A 25,762-nucleotide genomic window follows, 5' to 3' on the forward strand; every position below is an offset into this window, starting at 1 on the left:
TTCTGTCCTACTGCCAGACGAGCTGAACTCCTTCTACGCTCGCTTTGAGAGGGACAGTGAACCCCCTGCAGTGGAGCTACCTGAAGGCCAAGCCAGTGGTGTGCCTACACTAACTGTAGCTGAGGTGAGGCTATGCTTTAAGAAGATCAACCCTCGCAAGGCACCTGGCCCAGACGGCATATCAGGTAGGGCCCTTAGGGGCTGCGCTGACCAGCTGGCAGGGGTCTTCAGTGACATCTTCAACCTCTCCCTTAACCTGTCTGTACTCCCCACCTGCTTCAAGAGGACCACCATCATCCCTGTGCCCAAGAACACCAAGGTCACATGTCTGAATGACTATCGCCCAATAGCACTGACCTCTATCATCATGAAGTGCTTCGAGCGGCTAGTCAAATCATTCATCTGCTCCTCGCTGCCCCCCACACTGGACCCTATGCAGTTTGCATACCGGTCCAATAGGTCTACAGACGATGCCATCGCTCTGACCATGCACACCGCTCTCTCCCACCTGGACAAGGGGAATACATATGTGAGGATGCTGTTCATTGACTACAGCTCTGCATTCAACACCATCATCCCCTCCAGACTGGTCTCCAAGCTTGTGGACCTGGGACTAAGCACCTCCCTCTGCAAGTGGATCTTCCACTTCCTGACGGGGAGGCCACAGGTGGTGAGAATCGGTGACCGCACTTCATCTGTACTGATCACCAACACAGGCACCCCCCAGGGCTGTGTGCTCAGCCCTCTCCTGTTCTCCTTGTTCACCCACGACTGTGCGGCTACGCACAGCTCCAACCTCCTCGTTAAGTTTGCTGACGACACAACCATCGTGGGCCTCATCTCTGACAGTGACGAGTCAGCCTACAGAGAGGAGGTTGACACCCTGACATCATGGTGTCAGGACAACAACCTCTCTCTTAACATCAGCAAGACCAAGGAGATGATTGTGGACTTTAGGAGGCGGCAGGAGGAGGAGCATGCACCCCTATTCATCAATGGATCGGAAGTGGAGAAGGTCAGCTGCTTCAAGTTCCTCGGGGTGAACATCAGCAATGACCTCACCTGGTCTGTTCACACGGACAAGGTGGTCAAAACGGCCCGTAAGCGCCGCTTCTTCCTGAGGAGACTGAAGAAGTTTGGTATGGACTCAGTCATCCTTACTAACTTTTACAGATGCACTATAGAAAGCATTCTGACTGGTTGTATCACAGTGTGGTATGGGAGCTGCACAGACCGGGACCGCAAGGCCCTACGAAGTGTGGTCCGTTCTGCTGAGTTCATCATCGGCAGGAAGCTCCCAGCCCTACAGGACACCTACCACACACGTTGCCTTAGGAAAGCCAGCAGGATTCTAAGAGACTGTTCCCACCCATCCTTCAGTCTCTTTACCCCGTTGCCTTCTGGCAGGCGTTACCGCAGCATCCGGTCGCGCACACGCAGACTGGACAACAGTTTCTACCCAAGGGTCATCAGGCTTCTCAATGGACACTGATATGGACATTTTTACTGCACACTAGTCACTTATACACTGTCACTTTCAGCTACTGGTTGCTCTTTCAGTAACATTGCACTACTGTACCTCGCCACCAGGCTCCTGTTTGGTCATTGACAAAGTCACTGATCTGTAAATTTGCACTACTGCACTGTACTCCATTTAGGTTAGATTAGTTTATAGGGTTGTAACAGTTTTTTTTTTTTTTGTGTATTAGGGTTAGTATAGCGTACTATTTATTGTTATCTGTAATTTAGGAAGTTTTAGTGTTAGGGTTAGTATAGTCGTTTATTTATTGCTATCTGTATATTTAGGAAGTTCACTTATCTAAGCTCAGCATAGATGTAAATTTGTTCTGTGTACTTATATGTTATGTTATGCCAAGTGCTTGCGTTGTCTTGTCTTAAGAATTTCAGTGCCCAGTCTAACCTTGTGTTGCTCTGTGCACCTGACAAATAAAAGACTTGAACTTGAACTCTTGAACTTGAACTTGAATCAGTTTGTGACTTTGAAGCATTGAACGTCATCTATCACGTGGTTATCATAATTTGATACAAGCTCCAAAACACTTTCGAAACTATGTGTATTGGTTTTCACAAGCATCGATGCGTCAGTGCCATACGTCCCATCCCTAGTTTGAGATTCCCATTTGTTAATCTTATTTCTTTTGTCTTCCCAGGGAGGATGGGGAAGCAAATTGTGTGTTAGCAAGACACCCTGGGCTTACACACCCATAGGGTAACTTCCTTGTCTAAGCACATTAGGTTAGATCTGGGCCGACCACCCCCTGTATTTTGGTTAGGGTGTAGTCAGGACAGGGGCCCATTCTCCGTACTTCGCTAACTCAATTAGCTGGATTTGATTGTTGACAATTTGTCATTATCTTGGATTGTTCGGTTCTTCGAAGCTCATTCTGGACTTGCTGTTATAGTAACAAGTCCTTTAGCTTAAACCTGCTCGGGAGCAGGCTTATTTTATATAAACAAGATTTGATTGCGACTTTATAAGCAGAGGTGATACGGGAAGTCTGTCACCGACACGTCTTGTCCGTTTTACGAAAACAACCCTGTTGCGGAAGGCGCAAGAATAATTTGCAGAATTTAACATAAAACCGAATTAATTGGTCATTGTGTGATAGATGGATACTTAAGCACAGCGCGAGTACTCGCCTATACTTTTTGAGAGATTTTCGTGAGGGAGTCATTTACATCAAACATTTGTTGAAACCACATTATATGACATTAAAGATGATAAACAAAAGATGAAAATACAAAAACATAGGCCTAGCCTACTGAAATAAGCGATAAAACATCTAACGTGGTCTCTACTATTAATTGGTAGTACTTTTTGACAGCCCTCTTTCTTGGATTTTGCAGACTTTGAGGTGTTCCCTGGTGTTCTGGCGTTAAATCTTCAAATTCTGAGTAACCTTCGAGCAAGCTGTTGGCTCTGTTGCGGAAAAAACGTGGCGCTCTTTTTGGCCATGGTGAGCAGCGATAGACTTATGTGAGCAGCCAATAGCAGCGTTGCTGATCAAGGTTTCTACTATCGATACATACCCCCTTTTAGACCACGCATACCTCAATCCAGCTATACTAATTTTAAAAAAAATGGGTGTTCGAAGAACCGAATTAGCCAGATCATGATTAGTAAGATGATGTCATCTTGGATGTGTCATTTGATCTCGGATGTAATTAGCGACGTACGGAGAACGGGCCCCTGGTAAAGGGGTGGGCTGTATTTTGTTTTCTTTGGTCCCGTCCAGTCCCTTCTCCCTACTTTTACCGTGGCTAATAAATGAAGCGGTAACTTTGTGTCTGTGCCCTTGCTTGCACCCACGACTCCATACCTCTTTGTCGGACTGCTGGGGGTCCTTGAGCGGCGAGGTGCAGCCTCCCCTCCCTAATGGGGGTAGTGCATAACAATTGTCATTATCAGTTACATTGTCCAGCATCATGCATGTGTTATTCAGATATTCAGCATTGGTGCAGCATGGTGGCCTATAACAACAGCATGTCATAGGTTTCAGATGTGGGATGTGAATTTGGAGCAATAAGGCTTCTACTTCAACCATACATAGATCTTTCCTTATTTTAGCTGGAATATGATTTTTAATGTAGAAAACAGTACCTCCCCCATACCTGTCTCTGTCCAATCTAAATATATTATAACCTTGAATTGAAACAGCTGCATCCTTTTAGGCTTCTTCCAAGTGAGTCTCTGACACAGCCATAATATGAATATAATTTTCGTGTAAAATAGCACAGAGCTCTTGAACCTTGTTCTTTAAACTACAGACGTTTAAATTAGCAAACCTCAAACCTTTTTCGGTAGTTTAATAGACATAAAATAAAAAATATAAAATAGAAGGTCCTCAAATATGGTCGAGCACATATTCCAGGAAAAAAGCAACACGGCTGTAGCAGCGTATACAAGTGGCGTGGGAGACAATTGCTGCCGAGTCAATGCATAATTAGAAGGCAATAGCCAGTCCATTAATTGAACATTTAACCCCACTGTCTGTTAATATTACAGGAGAAAAAGTGTTCAATGTTTTATTAAATGTAAAAACATACTACGAACCGGTAACGCATTTTGCTTAGGCTATACGCTTGTGATTGTAGCCTCGACGTCACCTTAGTTTTAATAATATTCGACATGATACTAAGTAAATATCAATTGGTGCCTATTTCAATTTGTAGTAGCAGTTTCCCCCAACAGAATGTTTTTCATCAAAAGATGATGATGATGATTAAGATGACGAAGAGACATTGACTGCTGCCGCAGAAATGGATGCAGAGAATTATTTATGTAGCTACTGGTAGTTCTCTCAACATCTACTTTTATTTACAGGCTTGTACAGAATTGTCAGTTACACTGACATTGTGAGAATAATTAATAACATAATAACAATTCAAAAAACGATTTGCACATTCTGATCCTGTTGAACAGAGCATGGATGCAGTCGGATGTTCATTTAATGGCAAGTGAATTTTGCATGTGGAACTGTGAAATGTAGCTAATGTAATCTCATGTATACCCAGTTACAAGTAAATTAGTTGCACAAATTGCACCTCGTGAAGAAAGTGCCAAAAACTGACCAAGAGATGGTGTAGGCCTACTTAAGGTAGAAGAATAAAGGCTAATCTCCAAAAAGATTTACTGGAACACCAGTTACGGGAGGATTTATGGTCACAGGTGATGTTAATTGTAGGAACAATAACCTACATTAATATTAATTGTTGAATTTGCTGAATTTTCTATTTTGACCAAGAGATGTTGTACATAGGGCAGAAGAATAAAGGCTGATCTTGTAAGGCTATATATATATATATATAAGTGTAATATATATATATATACAGTGCCCTCCAAAAGTATTGGAACAGTGAGGCCAATTCCTTTATTTTTGCTGTAGACTGAAAACATTTGGGCTTGACATCAAACGATGAATGTGAAACCAGAGATCAACGTTTCAGCTTTTATTTCCAGGTATTTACATCAGGATCTGATGCACAAATTAGAAAATATCACCTTTTTGTTCGAACCCACCCATTTGTCACGTGAGCAAAAGTATTGGAACATATGACTGACAGGTGTGTTTTGTTGCCCAGGTGTGTCCTATTACATACATTATTCAATCAATAAATACCACTGAATGTCTACACTCAGGTTCAGATTGGGTAAGATAGGTTTTGTCTATGCAGACTGTATTCAGAGGTGAAAACAACATGAAAACCGGAGCGCTGTCTTTGGGTGAAAAACAAGCAATTGTGAGTCTTAGAGAAGATGGAAAATCAATCAGAGCCATTGCAGAAACATTGGCCATAGCCAGTACAACCATTTGGAATGTCCTGAAGAAGAAGAAAACTACTGGTGTACTAAGTAACAGACGTCGAACAGGTAGACCAAGGAAAACATCAGCAGTTGATGACAGAAACATTGTGAGAGCTGTAAAGAAAGACCCTAAAACAACTGTTAGTGAGATCAGCAACAACCTCCAGATGGCAGGAGTGAAGGTATCACTATCTACTGTTCGCAGAAGACTTCATGAACAAAAGTACAAGGGCTACACCAGAAGATGCAAACCACTCATTAGCAAGAAGAATAGGAAGGCCAGGCTGGAATTTGCCAAAAAGTACAGAGATGAACCTCAAAAATTCTGGGACAAAGTTTTATGGACTGATGAGACAAAGATTAACTTTTACCAAAGTGATGGAAAGGCTAAAGTTTGGAGAAAGAAAGGAACTGCTCATGATCCCAAACACACAAGCTCATCTGTGAAACACGGTGGAGGTAATGTCATGGCTTGGGCTTGCATGGCTTCTTCTAGGACGGGCTCATTAATCTTCATTGAGGATGTAACACATGATGGCAGCAGCAAAATGAACTCGGAAGTCTACAGAAACATTTTGTCTGCCAATTTAAGGAAAGATGCAACCAAACTGATTGGCAGAGCCTTCATCATGCAGCAAGATAACGACCCAAAACACACTGCCAAAACAACAAAGGAGTTCATCAGGGGCAAGAAATGGAAGGTATTAGACTGGCCAAGTCAATCTCCAGACTTAAACCCTATAGAGCATGCATTTTACCTGCTTAAGAGGAGACTGAAGGGAGGAACCCCACAAAACAAACAACAACTGAAAGAGGCTGCAGTGAAAGCCTGGGAAAGCATCAAAAAGGAAGAATGCAAAAGTTTGGTGACGTCAATGGGTCACAGACTTGCTGCAGTTATTGAAAGCAAAGGATTTGCAACTAAATATTAAGTCTTATTCACTTAAATATGTTTTAAGTATATCTGTTCCAATACTTTTGCTCACATGACAAATGGGTGGATTCAAACAAAATGTGATATTTTCTTAGTTGTGCATCAGATCCTGATGTAAATATCTGGAAATAAAAGCTGAAACGTTGATCTCTGGTCTCACGTTCATTATTTGATGTCAAGCCCAAATGTTTTCAGTCTACAGCAAAAATAAAGGAATTCGCCTCACTGTTCCAATACTTTTGGAGGGCACTGTATATATATATATATATATTACACTTATATCCACCTGCCCCACCTCTCATATGGTAAAATATGGAGTAACTGGATGGAGTCTCAACTTGATGGCTCTCACATCTTTGTAACTTACTGTAGCATTGCTAGACATGTTGATAAGTAAGGGTCAAGATTCTGGTGTGATTGTAGTTGTTCTTGGGTATAAAAGGAATTGTGAAGCATTGTTCTGTGGATTCTTGATCTCCTGAGACCTTCTCCTCAGCTCTGGCTTGGCCTAGGCCTACTCCTTCTTCCTCACCTCATGCTTTCTATCTCTGGTTTACAATAATCATGGTAGAGTAGGCATAAGAGTTAACTTAATTGATTGCATTAATTTGCAATATGATAACATTATTATATTATTTAACCTTCATTTGACCATTATTGCTCTGATTTAACCCAAAGAGTCAAATAACTGTAATTCCATTGGTATTGGCATTATCTGGTTAATGTTAATACACTGTTCAGTTTCCCATCTTCCTTCAAACCATAGGGGAATTAGTTTCGGTTGTTTGGCCAATATATCGACCCCCAACAATGTTGAAATAGATTTGCTGAAATAACAGTTACAGGACGGTAGCCTACATCATGTAACTTGTAGGAATCATATGAATCATGTAAATTGTAGGAACAATAGCCGATAGAAATAGGCTACTCATTGTTGGATTTCTATTTGTAGGCAATAAAGAAGACCAAATATAATTTCAATTATTTTTCTTTATTTCAGTGGCAAAAGTTATTTGGTCAATTCTGAGTGCAAATCCACGGCGAGTAACACTATCGATGAAGACCAAAGGGCTGAGAATGTTGCTAAAATAAATTACAGATTGTGACAGGAAACTGTGACGTTAATTTAGGTATTTATCAGGGAATTAAAGTACATCAAACCGCAGTCTTAAAATCGTCTCCCGGCGTATAACTAAGCGAATTAAATTTTGTTCGAGATCGCTCGGCTGAACCAGGAAATGATATGCCGTGTCTGCCAACGCTATCAGGCTAAGAAAGTGGGGGCGGATCGGTTGAAACCAGAGTTTGGCATGGATAACCAGGTTAGTTTCAAGGAGTAAGTTACCACGGAAACTTACCAAAAGGTTTCGTTACCTCTCTTTCTGGAACGCGGAACTCGGAGTATGCCTCTTTTCAGGGTTAAACAACTCAAGGTTTTCACTAAACCCGCTACTTGGAATACCCCCCTGATAGTTTACAGACAGTAAGTTGAATGCATAACTACATATCTGTTGACATGCTACTGTGTAGTTACTGATAACCTATAGTGTGTCAACAGAAAGACCATCAAAATAAAGTGTTACCCCCCCAGAGCAACACATATATATATTTTGTATATATACATATGAATCATTATATTTTTAATTTTATATCAACGATGCCTTCATTTGTTATTGTAATAAATCAGTTATATGGGGGGACGTAATATAAATGAGGGGGCCTAGGCCCCCTCAGGCCCCCTCGTGGCTATTCTACTGCTAGATAGACAAATACATTCAGAATGATGTTTGTTCAATTATGTCTTTGATGACCAAGTGCTTTGTAGGAAACCAACATTCACAAGAAAATAAATGTATCTGCTTTTTGTTATTTCAGTCATTGCTTTCAAATTCTGAAAAATATAAAGTGTATACAGGTACAGAGAACAGAGAGGAAGGGAAGCCATACTGTACCTTTCCATAGGAGCCCTGCCCCAACACCTTGAGCAGTGCAAACTGAGAAGGATCAGCCTTCTCACATCCTTCTCTGATATGGCAGGAGATATCAATCTCCTTCAGGATACTGTCGTCCTAAAAACATACATACACACACACCACAGTAAGGAAGAGACTGGTATCAAGAGCAATTGTATCATTACACCATGCAAGTACAGTCACATCACCAGTAAATATGGTCTTGGTTTTGCCCAATACAGATAAAGCCATGGTACATGTGTGCAGCAGACAGGGTACATGCCTTGAGGGAGCTCTGTGCTAGGTACCGTTATGCTAGGAGAACAAAGGCTGGTGGGGGGAGTATTGACTATACATGTACACCCTTATAGCAAATGCATATCCATATTACATCCTCTGTCAGATACCAATGTTTCTTTGACACAGCAGTGAGTGTGTGGGCATTTGTGAATCAAAAACAAACATGTAGGTCACCAGCTGCTCATAGTGTGTGTGTGTGTGTGTAATCTCTCTAATAATTCCAGGAACCTTTGTGTGTGTGTGAGTGTGTGTGTATGTACAAATTAGAATGTGTTTAGTTTCTCACAATCAGCTCAAGAACCGGGAACTTCGCACTCTGCAAAGTTCATATTTTGCAAATGTCCCTTTTATAATCTAGTGTAGTGCAGATTGACATTTTTGGGATAAGCATTGCAACATAAAACTAGAAAAGGTGTGTGTGTTTGCTGAAAGCAGTTGAAATTATTTTGTTTTGATGGCTTGAATAGTGAAGAAGGTTTAAAACCGTTTTAAAAAGAAGTATGTGCAATATACAATGTGCGAGTATGTTGTGAAAGTATGTAAGTGAGAAAAAGTGTTTAATGTTTCGAATATGAATATATGTTTTATATGTTTAATGACATCAACTTAACTATGTCGGCAACAACGTTGGAAATGTGTTTTTAGCTTAAACAGTGTGAGAGTATGTAAACAGTGTGAAAGTAAGGAGGTGAAAGAAAGTGTTGCTTTAAAAACAAAATGGTGGAAAAAAGTGTTAAAGATGCTGTAAAGTGGAAGAATTGAACATTTGTTTTTAAGTTCATCACACCACAGAAGAATGTGTTGTTGACTACCCATCCAAATTCGTATAAAAAAAAACACAGACAAGTATGTTAAATTAGGCTTTGAAATTGTGAGAAAATCTGCCGTCTTCTCTGCTTGAGACTGGGGGGGCTTGTCGCCCTGAAGGAGCTGAAGCTGAATTCATTGAATTTAGTAACAACAGCAATACTATCTGCCATCTGATGGGGAGTCAGGCTGTGCGGTGAGGGAGTCGGGGTAGTAATCAGAAGGTTGCCGGATCGATTCCCCGCTGTGCCAAATGACGTTGTGTCCTTGGGCAAGGCACTTCACTCTACTTGCCTCGGGGGAATGACCTACTTGCAGTCTCTGAGTGTTTTATGTGTTAATTACTTTGTCTTTGCATCGTACCAGCTGAGTAACAGTATGCAACCATCTGTGATCTGACGTAGATAGGTCGCTGTGACATGGATAGGTTGGGTTTTGGCTCCGCCTATACAAAACCTGAGCTGAAAACGGAAGAGAAACTGTTCAACGGTTTAACTCCACATTTCAGTGCGACAAAGTTTTCGCGCTTTGCACATGCTTTCATTAACTAATTTCACACGTATATAATGTACTGAGAAGCAACTAATGGAATTTGCTTTACAGCATCTTTAAAAGTATATCTGTCATTGTCGTGCATTGCGATATTTTCTTACTGTTGAAAAAGGAGAAAAAAGAGAGATGAAAAGAGTATCTTATCTGCTTTCATGCATTTTAAAGCGTTTAGTATTAAAGATTGAAAAACAGAAAAAAGTTTGAACGTTGGAACAGTGTTTCTAGCTCTCTAGTTAGAAAAATGAGCAAATAGTGATGAAAAGAGTATCTCATTGATTTTAATACATTTTATGTTTGCTTGTTGGTTTGTTGTAACTGTCTTTAAATTATTGTACTCGCTGTGAAATATATTATTGATGCTTGCTTTCTCCACAGGTATACTCTTGCACTTTTGAGGTTCTTGCTGTTTAATTGTAACATGTCTAACTACATGCTGTTATTGTTCTTCCCTTTGGGACTTATTTTGGTTTCACTATGAATGCTTTATGTTTGGCTACCCGCAATGTTTGGGGCTATCTCGTTGTTATGATCAGTGACCTATGCACTTTTGTATAACTCTCTCTTGGACGTCGCTTTGGATAAAGGCGTCTGCTAAAATGCATAAATGTAGTTAGACTTTGTACCTTTAGTATAGACCACATATTAAAGTTTTAAGATTCCTATATATTTAATGTATGCACCGTCCTGCCAAAGTAAATTCCTTGTCTGTGCAAACTTTCATGGAGAAAAACCCTTTCTGATTCTGAAACTAGTTAGGCCGGCAAAAGAAGTGGTCGGAAGAGGAATAATAATAACTAGGAAGTACATTTCCTGCAGAAAATGCATTGGAATGCTGAAAGATGAAATGAATAAAAAAAAACTGTTTTGATCCATCCCCCCTCGCAGGGGAGCCAGCCTAGAATTGCGTATTTCTTCAATTAAGTGCTGCCCTCGAATAAACGCTGCACCAAAAATGAACATTGTGTAATAAATGCCGCCCCAGAAATGCGGTATAGCAGCATGTCATTTTAATGAACATTCTCTTGTGTTGCACTAGGGGCCCACTGCTAGCTAAATACGTTTCAAATACACATCAATGTGTACACCTTACACCTTACTTAGCAAATGACTAGCTAGAGACTAGCTGTTAGTCGGCATTAGAAGGGAAGCTTATGAAAAACTAGCCAGAAAACGAATGACAGTCTAGCCTATTGCTAACGCCTGTTAACGATTATCTATTGAAAGAACTGGAGAGGCAGGGGCTCTTGCGTTAGCAAGCTAAACTAGTTTAGACAACATGGCTACAGGTGTTTTCGCTATTTAGCTGTTCTTGCATTCCTTGCAAATTAGCGTTAATAAAGAGCAGATGAGATAGAGTTAGCCAGTGTATCTAACATTGACATTTGCTTGTTGCTTAATCGTGATTTAGAAAACAGTACTGTTCAAACTAGCTAAGAACTAGCAAGCTTGTCTTAAGACACGTTAGCATGCTAGCACAGCTAGCCTATAATACTGTATTTCTTAGATTAAACGCCACCCTTGAATAAACGCTGCACCAAAAATGAACATAGTTTAACGTTGCGTCGTTTAATAGAAGAAATACGGTACTTGAATTTCAAAAGAGGCAGTGTGCAGAGAATGTCTAATATGGGGAGAACTGCCACTCTCTGGTAACTTCCGGGTTCTGAGCTGATTGCAGTTCCTCTCTGGTTCCATTTGAGGGCGCTCACCAGTGACTGCAGAATGAATGGAAGTCTACTATACCCCTAAAAATCCACTTTTCTCAGGATATCATTTTTTCTCGTAATTTGAATGTTGCATTCGAAAGAGGAGGTAAAGAAAATACACACTGCTGGGTGTTAGATTTTTTTGTCGCTTTTTTGTTCTAAAATTTCAATGACATCATACAATCAGCATTCATTAGCAGAATGCTAGTGTGTTATGGGCAACAACAACTCAACCTGTAAGAAATCAAAAGGACATAAGTACTTCTTCATTCAACGCGACCTACAATCCATGTTGAACTTGCAAAAACTACAATCAAATCTGAGATCTCTCAACGACAATCAGACAAATTTAGCCATCTAGCTCCATAGACTCCCATTAATTTTGCACTCATTGCCTGATGCCGGCAATCGCCCTAAGTGGAACTCTGGTGGAACTGAAACCAAATTCGGTACAATGGGGCTTAATAGGGAGTGGACAGGCTCTCTGTAGACTGGCCCTGCTGTGGGGAAACTGAAGTGCATCATCCAGACCCCCACCCCTCGACTTGAGGCAACGGCCCCAGAGAATGTAGGTGGTATTGCATTTCTGATTAGGTACCCGGTGCATCCGGTCGTTTATATTCTATTAACTCGAGTAAAATTTCCAAAACTATCTCCCCCAATAATTGTTGTTCGATTTTCTGGCTAATACTACTAGCTTTTCCATAGAATAATTGTGCTAATTGTGAAACCAATCCGTAATGGGTAAACTAGCACCCCATTTATTTGCTTACGTCAAGAAAAGTTGCTTGCAGATACGAACAGGGCACGAGCACAAAAGTGAACATTAGCCGATTGGTGATTTACCTGAGCTAAATGAGCACAATGAGAAAAGGCTTCATAATCTCATAATCTACAGTTGCCTGTTTTAGCTGTAGCCAGTTTTTTTCAAATGGTTGCACACATACATGACAGTTGTTTGTAGAGTTTATTTCCATTATTTTAAAGCAGATTTAACCATATTGTAATGAACGTTATCATGTTAATGGTGTGACAAACATAACTACAGAGCGTACAATTTCTGGGGAAATTGTAGGGTGTGCTTGCTTGCGTCGGTTGCAGGTGGGTCCGTCCCCTTAAGTTTTTCTCTTCTAGTGACATTTTTCAAGTATTTAGCCTACTCATATTCCCGTTAGTCACGTCACGGCCATATTCGCCTTAAGGCCGATTTATACTTCTGCGTCTCCGTTAACGGACAGACGCACGCACGGAGTCGGACGAATTGGTTGAATTTATACTACTCCGACGGCTCTGCGTGCTGAAAGCAATTCACCGCCAGAACAGTAGATGGCGCTGCACTGCGATGCTAGCTAGGTTATCGAAAAGTCTGAGCAAATTTACAAATGAACCTGTAGGATGGCCGACTTTGCAGCGGTGACCAAAAACTTGGAGGCAGTGATTCAAGTATTTGAGTCAATCCTAAAAGGTTTTATTAATAAAATGAAAAAAATGAAAAACTCTGGAACCCTAATTTCCCATACCTACATAACTTCCCAAATAACCAGACACTTTCAAAACATTTCCGCTAACTCAGGTCATTTTGGCATTTACATACTTGTTCGCCAGAGGTGTGGTTGGCTGTTCCCCTTAGTCCCCACTGCCTCCACCTGCTCTGCTCTGCACTTTTATCCGCGCAGCCTCACCCATTATGCCCATTATCCCCCTCCTAAATCAATTAATCTTACTATACTACCTACTCCACCTAACAAAAAATAAACACATTCCCTAAAATACTACCGACAGGTAAATACACATACCATCCTGCTACACAATGTTCTAGCCTGCTAAATAGCTCCCCAGCGCTCACCTTATACAAACACCCCTGTCCTTCCACCAACAAAGTCTTACGTTCCGTGCGCTCACGTCTTAAAAAGACCCTTCCGACTTTCCGTCGGGTCTTTCCTCTGTCCGGACACAGGATATCACTATGCCACTGCCCAGCCCCGCACAACGTTCACCATGCGGTGCATGAACGGCTCCCCCGAGACGGTATGTTGCTTGCTAGCGGTAACGGGCAGCCGCACCTTTACAGAACCGTTTCATCAATAAAATAAGCACATTTTCAGCAACTACACTGCCCATTTTTCGTTACATTTTCATTCAGATGCTGATTTACATGTACTGTTTAGCTGAAATATGAATTGTAAAAACTTACAACAATGGCGGTCAAAGGATTCTGTTCTCTTGTTGGTCACGGCAACCCCACCCCTGACGCGAGCGGTTCTTAATACGGACCAATCACAGCCAAGGGGTATCCGTAAAATGACGGACGAACAGACGGATAGTCAGGAAAATCAGGAGGTGCACGCAGAGCTCTGTGAGGGGCTCGGAGAGGACACGCAGAGGGCGTTTCTTAACGGAGAGGGCGTTCCCCGTGTGCGTGTGCGTAAAAACGCAGAAGTATAAATTTAGTCACATGCTTTGCCATTTTGATATCGAGCTGAACGAAAACGAGGCTTGAGGGGACAACAAACCAGACTCCAGACCAGAGTGATGTGCTACTGCTGCGTCCCAGAGTGCAATTCTAAAACAAAAAGAAGGAATCTTGCAAACTGAAAACATTTCACCGATTCGCTGTCAATTCCGCAATTCGTCGAGAATGGGTTGTTCAAATAAGGAGAGATATTGGGCCGCATTTTAAGGTAAGACAATAAAGTACAAAGGCTAGCTGCTGTAATAGCAACCCCAGAGCTAACGTACTAGTTAGCACGTGAATGTTTGGTGTAAATAAACAACTTTCGGGATTAATAATAATGTTACTCAAGCAAAACTAGTCAACACAATACATTAACACAATAAAAGCAAACTAATATTAGATGTTGTTAGGTAACGTCATTGACACCAGACAAGCCAGCTAGCAAATGTTATCAACGCTAGCTAGCAGGCATAGCACGAAGGCACCAGCCAAATGTAAGTCGGGCTGGCTAGATTTGTAGCTATCAATTACTAATTTGTTTTGATGCTAATTATGATCATTGTTTTTACAGATCTTAAAAACACGAGTGTGTCACTTCCCCGAAGTGATCGGATTTAACTAAATACTACTGAATTGAATTAATGCGACAGTTTGTTTTTCAGTCATGTTGCCACTACCACAGATGGAGAGGATGCACTGGGTGAAGAATCGGATGAGTCAAGGTAAAACACCCAAAGCCTATATGAGCTAATTGGTTAAATCTAATATACATTAATTTGCTGCTATCACTTTCATTTGTTCCTTATACATAAATAACGGTATATTTGATCATATCTGCAGTCACTCAGTGGGACAAGACCCCCAAGAGGACATTGCCTGCACATCAAGGTGAGCCTTATCTATGATAATTTTGTTGCAATGTCACACAAGATTCAGTTGAGATTATTTGGATGAAATGCTTGTGATTGAGAAAGGCATACCTACAGAACAGAAGCAGTTAATTCAAATAATTACTGAAAAAAAACAAGCGTGGCGGGAAATATTTGTGATAGTTGTTTTGTTTGTGGAGGAGGAAGTCATGTTTGTTCTTGTAAAGCATCTTACCATTTTATTTTTAACCTGGCCATTCCAGCAACGTAGAGACAAGTGGTGATGTGTCGTTCGTGAACGATTCGTTCATTTTGAACGAATCCTTACAAGGACTCGGGAGTAACGAGTCCTCTCAACGAGTGATTCGTTCATTTCCCGACTCGGTCTTTCTACGAGTTTTTGGATCATTTAAACGTGACCTGCATAGGCTCTGTAGCTAGAGGAAACGAACGATTCATTCATTTCCCGACTCGGTCTTTCTACGAGTCTTTGGATCCTTTTTCACGTGACCTGCATAGGCTCTGTAGCTAGAGGAAACGAACGATTCATTCATTTCCCGACTCGGTCTTTCTACGAGTCTTTGGATCATTTTTCACGTGACCTGCATAGGCTCTGTAGCTAGAGGAAACGAACGATTCGTTCATTTCCCGACTCGGCCTTTCTACGGGTCTTTGGATCCTTTTTTCACGTGACCCGCATTGTATTTTTTAGTAGAGGAAACAGTTTCCTTATTCCCTTTCACGTGGCCGCTGTTTTAGTAAGACGTGAATGATATTCGCTCAAGTCATCATACTGACTGGTTTTGTTATTTTCACTTTACATTTACAGTTTAGTGCAGTGTAATTGTTTGACGTGATAATTAAATGCTAGTGTGATAATACATGACCAAATCATACAAACTCATGATACATTATTTTAATGCAGGAATTTCTTTTGAAATAGTATCTGCTGGTGCACATGTCATGCACTAACCTACATGAGAATATCATACGTGTTTGCAGTGGACGTATAGCCCCCCCCCCCCCCCCCCCCCCCCGTTGAAATGAACGAATGACTCGAAAAAGGATTCATTCATTTTACTGAACGGGATTCAAAGAACCGAATCAGTAAAATGAACCGAACTTCCCATCACTAGAGACAAGCGTGCCATACGCAGATCATGACTATACTCAGCGGCACCTGTCCTTGGAGGAGCAACTTCAAGAAGCCTGCAAGACCATCGCTCGCCAGGAAGAAGAAATATCGACACTTCGTAGCAACCAGTTCCTCCTCAAACGCTTTCAGTGTGACGACAAACAATTCCAGTTTTACACAGGATTCAGAGACTATAGTACACTCAAAGCTGTGTTTACAGCTTTACAACCTACAGCTGAGCACATGGTAAGATGGAGTCAAGCACAGAAGTTAAAGCAAGCCAGTGAACACATTAGACAGGGATTTAATGTGCAACGCCTAGCTTTAATTGACCAATTCTTTCTTTATCTTTGCCGTGTGAGACTGGGCTGTCTACAGCAGGACCTCGCTAATCGCTTTAACGTATCACAATCAACCGTCAGCAGAATATGTATCACCTGGACAAACTTCCTCTACTTCATGTTGGGATCGCTTCTTAATTTGGCCTTCAAGCGAGTCTATAAATGATCTTATGCCTCAATGCTTCAAAAGTACATTCCCAAAAACCAGAGTTACTTTAGATTGCACAGAGATACATTTACAAAAACCAAGCTCAAAAGTACTGAATTCAGAAATGTACTCCCATTATGAAGGAACTACAACCTTAAAGTCCCTAATTGGTATAAGTCCGTCAATTACCAGGAAGTCAGGCATTCTCTCTTTGCTCGAGGAAGGGGATCAGGTGATGGCAGATAAAGGGTTCCTTATTGGAGACCTTTTGTCTGAAATCAATGTTAGTTTAGTTATTCCACCCTTTCTGGGTGCAAATGCAGTTCAGTGAGGAGGAGGTGCAGCAGACACAGGAAATCGCCTGCCTTAGAATTAATGTCGAACGGGCCATAAGAAGAATAAAAGAATATCACATTTTTGATAGAACATTACACATGACAGTTATGGGGTCTGTCAACCAACTGTGGTCTGTCTGTGCCAGCCTTACAAATCTTCAAGAACCGTTGTTCTGAACCTGAAGTAACAATCAAAAACAATCAAATTGAGGACTACCTGGAATTAAAACTCAGTCGGATCATTTTTCTTAAATGTGTATAAAATAGTGTGGAAAATACATTGCCCGCCTTAGAATTCATGTCGCCATTGTTCTGAATCTGAAGTAACAATAAAAAAAAAAGTAAACTGAGGAATACCTGGACTTATGAATGATGAAATACATTTATTGCAAAGATATTTAGAATTAAAACTCTGGTCATTTTCATTAAATGTGTATACAATAAAGTGTGGAAAATACATTGTGTGGTAGTTATTTCATTTTACTATATATATATACATATTTTGGATGACTAATTTACCTAGTTTTATAGTATGTTTAATAAAGTACTATCTAAATAGTGCTGGCAAGAAATGCTGGAAATAGAAGTAGTCTAGTTTAGATTTAACTTCTTCCCACTTTTTGACATCGAAGTGTAGTCGCTCCAAGTGGAAGTCATTGTGAGACATCACAAAGAAGTCACACCACTTTGCTCCACTAACACCCATCTGTTCGAGTATCTGGAATTGATATTCATGGTCAACTTTTAATGCTAAATCACCACCTGCCTGTCGGATAAGATATGGACAATCTGCACATGTGCTTTTGTCTGGGCACTTAATTTCTAAGAGGCCGTAGGGAGAATCTTCGGATCGGTCAATCACTCTTCCGTCTGGGGATGCCCCTAAGTGGGGAGTGTTTGGGTTTACCACAAAACCACATGGTAGAACAACGGTTCCTGTTAATGCAGTGGACTTTGCTGCAGCCACTGGTTCCATTTCAATTACCCTCCACATAGCTTTGGTCTGCACTGTTTTTTTATCCCTCGTGAGCTCTGCAGCAAGACAGTCAAAGTCAGCTTGGCTTGAGCACACCCTTTTAAAATTAGACGAGGTAATGCGCTGAGACCGCACGCGATGCCAGACCTTGTTCATGCTTTGGCCTCTTGTCTCATTCTCCAGGAGTTCAGAATCAGTCTGAGTCATAGATATACCACTGTAGTAGTCCATCTCCTCTTCACCAAGAACAGTGGCATAGTCTCTTGAATGTGGGGGCAAAGGGAAGGGGGGGTAGTCATCAGACTGGATAACTGCAGGGAGTCTGATAACTCAGGATGGAGCCCAGAGGTACATCACCATACGGTGAGGGCACATACTGTGTCTGATATGAGGACAAGTTCATTAGTGTGACCAACTGACATGTACTACCCATGTCATTAAGATTTGACTTCAGCCTCTGTGCAAAATCCTTACAAGGAAGTGGTAGTGGTACTGGACAGTACAGATTGCTGACTATTCCTTCACTTCGCATCTGTTTGGCAGGGGGAAAGTCATTTTGCTGGGGATTTATTTTATATATTTGTACCTCAGTAATGGGTTTTGGACTTAACCCCATTGAGCGTCGGGGGATGTGCCAGGTTTGTGGCAAAGATAATTTTATATAGTGTGCTACAGTGTAGAGCAACCCAATAACATGTGCACAATGTCCTTGGCCTGCTTTGCAGTTGCATTCTGCCTTATCAATAAAGGGACTCTCCAGTGAAAGGTCCACCTGAAAGGTGTAAAGGACAAAAATACATGTTAAGTGACAATCCTTGTGTCTAATCTGATTATCTATGCTGTTCTGTGAGTATGATAATTGATAATAATATTATGAAATGCACCATACACACCATGGAATGTGTGTGCCAGAATACTGTAAAAGCTCAGAATGCGAGCAACCTTTGAACAGCCTCTGAACGTGGGGAACTATTTTGCCTTAACGTCTAACTTAGCTACCTGGACCATGTAGGATCATTCTTTCTCATAGAGGGAAATGCCCTCGCTCTCACACTCGCACTGTCGCTCTCTCTCTTTCTGACTGCAAAAGCATTGTTATTCACAAGATCATCCCGGTTAGAGAAGAAAAGATGCTATGAATCACCTGTCATTGTACACATTTTTTACTTATCGTGCTAGCAATTCTGACAGTATAACTTAGCTGCCAATTGCAAGCAAGCAAAGTAAATAACCATGATGCTGACGGTGAGTTGCAAAAAACAATTTAACCTTGACGTATATTAACTAGTTAAACACATTAATAGCAGAGTTGGCCAAAATGTTCTTCCATTTATTTAATAGCTAATTTTAGCTAGCTAACGTAAGACAGTGATTAACTTACCTTCAACATCATGGACATATCCCTCGATCCAGTTGCTGTACCCTTTGGTCTGGACAAGTTTGGGGATCCGGTGTTTCTCGTCCGCCCATTTATCGATTAATGCCACAGTTATAGGGTGCAAGAGCCGAAGATTTGTGGTCCATTTTCCGTCCATCATTCGTCTTCGTATAGTAAAGAATCACTTCCGCTCGACCAAGCCTCGTTTTAGTTTTCAATATGGCCGCAACGTGACTAACGAGAATTGCAGTGGCAGATATGGGCAGCATGTCCGATAAGAATCAGAGACATGATGCAAACTTAAGGGAAATGTATTCTGTCACTGTATAGTATTCCTTCCACTTGTTTTTTAGAAATAGGCTATAAGGCTAATTATAGGGCTATTCTAGATGGAACTCATCACATATGTTGCTTTTTTTCTTTGTGATATGAGTATGATTACCAAAGCATTGTATCGGATGAAATAAACTGTTAAAATGAACAGCTCCGTCGTTGTTCTTGCCAGGCAAAGAAAGCTTAGTTATTTTGGTAACCGAAATCTTCCACAATGCAGACTTACCATAGCTTACTGTCAACACTACATTCAAACGAAATGCCACGAAATTCACACTTCCTTCAATTTATCATCAGTGTAGAAATGTGGCCAGTGTTTTATATGTTCATCCAACAAAACCAAATGCCTATTAATGGATTTAACGTGATCTAACAAGACTTGGAAATAATGTAATAAATAAAAGCTTGAGAACTGTGTCTAAAATATACTTTATTTAACATTTGCCTTTGAAAGGGGCTTATTCACAGCACCATATAGGCTACAAGACGTTTCCATCAGATGTAAGTGGGGGTGAAACATAATCACTGAGGACCTTCATTGTCCCACAAAAACAGTCTGGCTTGATGACACGATCAAAAAAAGAATAATGGGTGTGTTTAAAAAAAGCTTCTGAAGGCAAGACTAATATTATTAAAAAATATAAATTGTGTCTAACAGTTAAAGTATTATTCTTCGTCTTTGCTCCAGATAGACATGTCAACAATCTATGCTCGCTCTTAACATAATATATTTGCCATCGTGTCATGAAAGTTTTTACGAAAAATCTAATCTGTTTTAAAATAACGGGAATAAACTATATTAACAACATTTCATGTATGTGTGACAACCATTTGCTAAACTAGCTACAATAGCGCAGGCAACTCAAGCCATTTCTCCCTGTGCTCATTCATTAAGTCTATGGCTCATTCAGCTCTATGTAAATCGGCTATCGGCCAATGTAAACTTTGGTGCTCGTGCCCTGTTAGTATCCGCGAACACATTTGCAGGAAACTTTTATTGACGTAGGCAAATAAATGGGGTGCTAGTTTACCCATTTCGGATTGGTTTCAAATTTAGCAAAAATCTGGAAAAATTATTCTATGAAAAAGCTAGTAGTATGAGCCAGGTTCGAGAATGGAACATAATTTTTTTGGGGAGATAGTTTTGTAAATGTTGACTGGAGTTAAAAGAATAAAAACGACCGGAAGACACGGGAACCTAACCATAAATGCAATACCACCTACATCCACCGGGGGCCATTGCTTCAAGCCAAGGGGCGAGGGGTGGGGGTCTGGTTTCCACTAATCAGCTACAATCACCTGTGTAAGAAACTGTTGCGTGTTTGTGTGGTTGCCACGGTGATGGTGCAGCTATGGCTGCTAACGCGCTGAGGGCAGAGAATTACAGAAATTTAGCTAGAATCCACACCTCAATCAAGTTAACCTAGACGCAAAACTATACGTCCAATCCAAAAAATAAGGATATTTTCCGAGACCCAAGACTCTGCCAAAACCAGAGATGTCCTTTAAATGTCTGTGCGGTCAGAAATACGACTCTACCGGCAGTTTCTAAATCTTGTTCTTTTTGCCTTCTCTGACGAATTTGTCAACAGATTTGCATTGGACTCTATGGGGCGAGAGTTCAAGTTCAAGTCTTTTATTTGTCAGGTACACAGAACAACACAAGGTTAGACTGGGCACTGAAATTCTTAAGACAAGACAATGCAAGTACCTGGCATAACATAACATATAAGTACACGGAACATAATTTACATCTATGCTGAGCTTAAATGAGTGAAACTTCCTAAATATACAGATAGCAATAAATAGTACACTATACTAACCCTAAATGCACATAAAACCTGTTTCAACCCTATAACCTATTCTAACCTAAGTGGAGTACAATACAATAGTGCAAATTTGCAGATCAGTGACTAAGTCAATGACCATACAGGAGTCTGGTAGTGAGGTACAGTAGTGCAATGTTACTGATAGTGCAACCAGTAGTTGAACGTGACAGAGTATAAGTGACTAGTGTGCAGTAAATCAATGTCCATATCAGTGTCCATTCAGAATCCTGATGGCCCTTGGGTAGAAACTGTTGTCCAGTCTGCATGTGTGCGACCGGATGCTGCGGTAATGCCTGCCAGAAGGCAACGGGGTAAAGAGACTGAAGGATGGGTGGGAACAGTCTCTTAGAATCCTGCCGGCTTTCCTTAGGCAACGTGTGTGGTAGGTATCCTGTAGGGCTGGGAGCTTCCTGCCGATGATGAACTCAGCAGAACGGACCACACTTCGTAGGGCCTTGCGGTCCCTGTCTGTGCAGCTCCCATACCACACTGTAATACAACCAGTCAGAATGCTCACGATAGTGCATCTGTAAAAGTTAGTGAGGATGATTGAGTCCATACCAAACTTCTTCTGTCTCCTCAGGAAGAAGAGGCGCTTACGGGCCGCTTTGACAACCTTGTCCGTGTGAACAGACCAAGTGAGGTCATTGCTGATGTTCACCCCAAGTTGGACTTTGTCTCGCTTTCGTGCGGCTCTGAACAAATGTGTAAGTCTGTTGGATTCCACAGACAACTGTCTACGACCAGCACAAAATTAGCTATCTCAGGGCTCTCAAGTGTCATGCATTGAGAGTGACAGTCACTCATTTCGGTCTTTAGTCACGCCCTCCCGCCACACATTGTATTTGTCACGCAGAAGAAAAAAAAAATATATATATTTAGGATGCCGCAGCACTCAAACAAAATTCCTCTGGCCGCCCCACTTCACTATGGAACCGGCAGTCAAGCGCGTCTCCCCTGGAGTTCTTAATCGAGCCTGCCACTTTTCAGCCAATCAAAAAAAGAAAGGGTCTATACAATAGCCAATCGGAAAATAGCACCATTGTATCTGAGTAAGATTTAATGTAACAACCAATGGAAAAAAAGCATATCCTGTAATTTTTCGTGATTCTGCTACGTCTTCCGAAAGTTTTGTTCACCTTCAAAACAAACCGCTGGAGCTCGAGCATCACTTTGAGCACAGTCATGATCTCCTGTTTTAATAATACAACAAATTCACAACTTGTTTGACACAAACAATGACAACTTGACTGCTGTCAACTGCTCAGAACAAGTAGTTCATAGATGTAGCCAGTGTGTATCGGTGAAACTCACTTCCCAGGTAAGTAACAGGCCACCCGCATCACTGGATATCCATATAGTTTTTCGTTGGCGTAGTTGGTAGTGGCGGCGCTATGGATGTCTGAGGTGGCAAGATCGAACCCAGTGCGGGACATAAATAGGCCTGTTTCCTCTGACTTTTAAAATAATGTAATTTTATTATCATATCCTGGCCATGGATGCATTGATCATTGCTGCCTTTCAAAGATGTCAGGTAAAAAGCAATTAATTAATTAATTTTGACCCCCCTGACGGGGAAGGGGGGGGGGAGAGAGAATGTCACACTTGCCTGTCTTCAAAAGTTGAGAGCCCTGCTATCTATTGATCCAAAAACGAAGCATGAAGAGCGAAAATTATGGCAATGCTAGCAAACTATAAATATTGTTTCAACGACATCAAAAGGTCCCCTCCACTCTAAGCGTTTTAGTCTGCACTCTAGGGTTTCACGTACACACCCATGTAAATCTCAGAAACGGTTTGAAAAAGTCATGAAACATAATCAGTGATATTGAAAAAAGTTGAATAGATATCAAAAAGCTGAATTATTTAAAAATAGTTTAGGGTTTTGTCAACATTTTAACGTTTAAATGGTGGCTCTAGCTGAAAGATTGAGGAAGAAGAAGTTTGAGAGGATTTGAAAGACAACTCCATTGGAAAACCATGTTAAAAATATTTTGAATATTGATTTATAATAATTCAAGCAAAAGAGGTACAAAGCTGAAAGGTCATAGCACACATGGCCTGAAACTGCTGAATTCTTTGATTGCTGAACGGTTTTAATAGCTGAAGATTTGAAGGCACTGAAAGGTGTCATGGAAGAAATAGAAGAAGATGCTGATTAAAGATTCAAAGAACAATACTTGGAATGCTGAAGCAGCATTTCAACAATTATAAAGAGGAACAGGAAAACAATAGTGAGAATGCTTAACAGCATTATCACAATAATAAGAAATATATATGTGAGAGAACAAAGGTTGTGCTCTTGCCAATGGCAGGCAAACCCAATTATAGCTTTATATAAAAAGTGATATTGTCGCATGTTATGGCATTTTAATCGTGGCATTATAGATTGTTGACGTCTTCTGGAGAAAAGACAAAGATGAATAGATCATGTCTGATAAGCACAATATTGTTATGGTTATGTAGCGTTATGTCAGTTAACACCACAATGATGGCATAAAAAGTAACTAAGCTAATAATAGTAAACTAACAGATCATCATTATAATAGTAACGTATTTATAGACTTATTTTATTTAGCTCGCTTTGCAGAGCTAGAACAACGACAGGGCCAGATATTCAAGTTTACAGTTTCTTTAATCTGACACAATACTTAAGCAGTCATACTAAAAACACAAAGCAAAAAAAAAAAACGTATATTTGGTGAGTCTGAGTCGTATGTGGAATGTATGTTCCATCTAGAATAGGCCTATAATTCTGAAAACCAAGTGAAAGGAATACTATACATTACTAATAGCATAGATTTTCGTGAAGTTCACATGATGTTTCTGCTTTCTGATCGGACTTATACCCCATTCTGACAGTTTTCTAACTCGACTGCAATGTCTTAGCTCACACTCACGACTGGTTGTCGCAAAGTATGACCTGTACAGCTAGTTGCAAGCGTGCACGAGTCTCGGAGCTTGGAAGAAGGCAAGCCTCTATTCTGCGCAAGACCGGACGAGCCGGAACTGGAAAGATGGAACGGTCCGTTTCGCGCTCTCGCTTGCCTCACTGTGCCACTGAGCACTTTTCATAGATATGAATGGGGACGCCATCTTGAAAGAGCAGGCTTGCTGTGTCTACTGTATATAAGTCTATGGCATCATCTAACAAAGCTAAGAGCTGAAATACAATGCGGGAGAAGCTGAAAGCTGAACTGTTAAACTGTAGAAGTAGCAGAAGAAGTGGTTGTAACAATCATTTTAGTTTGAGTAGCTGAAGTTGCTGAAGCAGAATTCCAACAATAAGTATGCAGAGTAACAGTCGTGTCTTTGCTTTCAGCAAACACACTAATAAAGAAAACTCTGCACACAAACATGTTGTCATTCAGGAGCACATAGCATGTGTTCCCAGCAGGAATCAAATTGTGGTGTCACATGTCAGCCAATATATCACAAGTACATCTCATGTCAGACCAGTTTCAGATCAGTGAAGCAATGCTCCTGCAATATAGGACTTGACCCATGGACTTGCACTTGTCATACTGTTTCAAGTGCTGTAATGATGCAGTAACTGTGAGGCACCTACAGTATACAACAGCTAGTCCACAAATTAAACCGGCGTTCCATACTTCTTTAATATGGTGTAATTTATCACAATCTTCCTCAGAAATATGTACACTGTCGAAATTCTACAAGCTGAGGATAACTCCTCAGCCTCTAATACCTAACAGGCCAACCTCATCAAGAGACGGCTAAAAATAGGACATACCTACAACAACATTGGTAATAACGGAAACAGACAGGCTGAACACGTGTTAATAGTGATTAATTGAATAAACCAAAACATACAATTCGCAACACATTCAAGTATTTGGCCATGCACACAACCAAACAATGTGTATTTTTACAAGATGCTAGTACGTATAACTAGTTCCACCAACAATGGAATACGATACAAACCTCTAATTTGCAGAGACTAGAGTTTTTGGATCGTGATTTCTTATGAAGGTATACAGAAAACCATCTCCGGACGGAAAATTTTCGCGAGTTTGTTTCCATGTTCCAATTTGGTCCTGTGTCCTGTTGTTCAACAGTTGTAAATCACAATACCTGAGTCCAGGTCTGCAGGGTAACTACGGGGATGTAATCGTTTCCACTGTCCATTAATCCATACTGCTGAATTATTCAGAGGATAAAACAAAGCTGGTGTGTTTCCTGTTGACTGTTTAGGTGCCCTTTTGAAAGGCTCTGATATGAAATTCTCCCCATGCATGCAGCAAAGATACCGGACCGGTGACTTGCTGTCCACAGAACCCTGCGTAAAGCAATGTTTCGCTGTGTTTCGCTGCCTAAGGACGGTGCGATGGAGCGATGTAACCGCGTGTAGGGGGTTCAGTTCTTCCT

At 40.9% G+C, this 25,762-nt stretch overlaps 1 protein-coding gene across 3 annotated transcripts in view; it reads right to left on the minus strand.

Annotated features, from left to right (window-relative positions):
• rps6ka2 (ribosomal protein S6 kinase, polypeptide 2) overlaps positions 1-25,762 on the minus strand; it is a 176,113-nt gene extending 150,351 nt beyond the window's left edge. For 2 of the 3 annotated variants that reach the window (XM_047029940.1, XM_047029944.1), the window contains exons 1-2: positions 25,319-25,762; positions 8,213-8,329 (exon numbers count right to left, since the gene is read on the minus strand). In XM_047029940.1, the coding sequence (XP_046885896.1) occupies positions 8,213-8,329; positions 25,319-25,417 (216 nt within the window). In that variant the 5' untranslated portion in view covers positions 25,418-25,762. The remainder of the gene's footprint in view (positions 1-8,212; positions 8,330-25,318) is intronic. The other variant, XM_047029941.1, reaches the window with a different exon arrangement.

The sequence above is a fragment of the Hypomesus transpacificus genome, chromosome 11, assembly GCF_021917145.1.
Source record: "Hypomesus transpacificus isolate Combined female chromosome 11, fHypTra1, whole genome shotgun sequence".
Taxonomy (NCBI): domain Eukaryota; kingdom Metazoa; phylum Chordata; class Actinopteri; order Osmeriformes; family Osmeridae; genus Hypomesus; species Hypomesus transpacificus.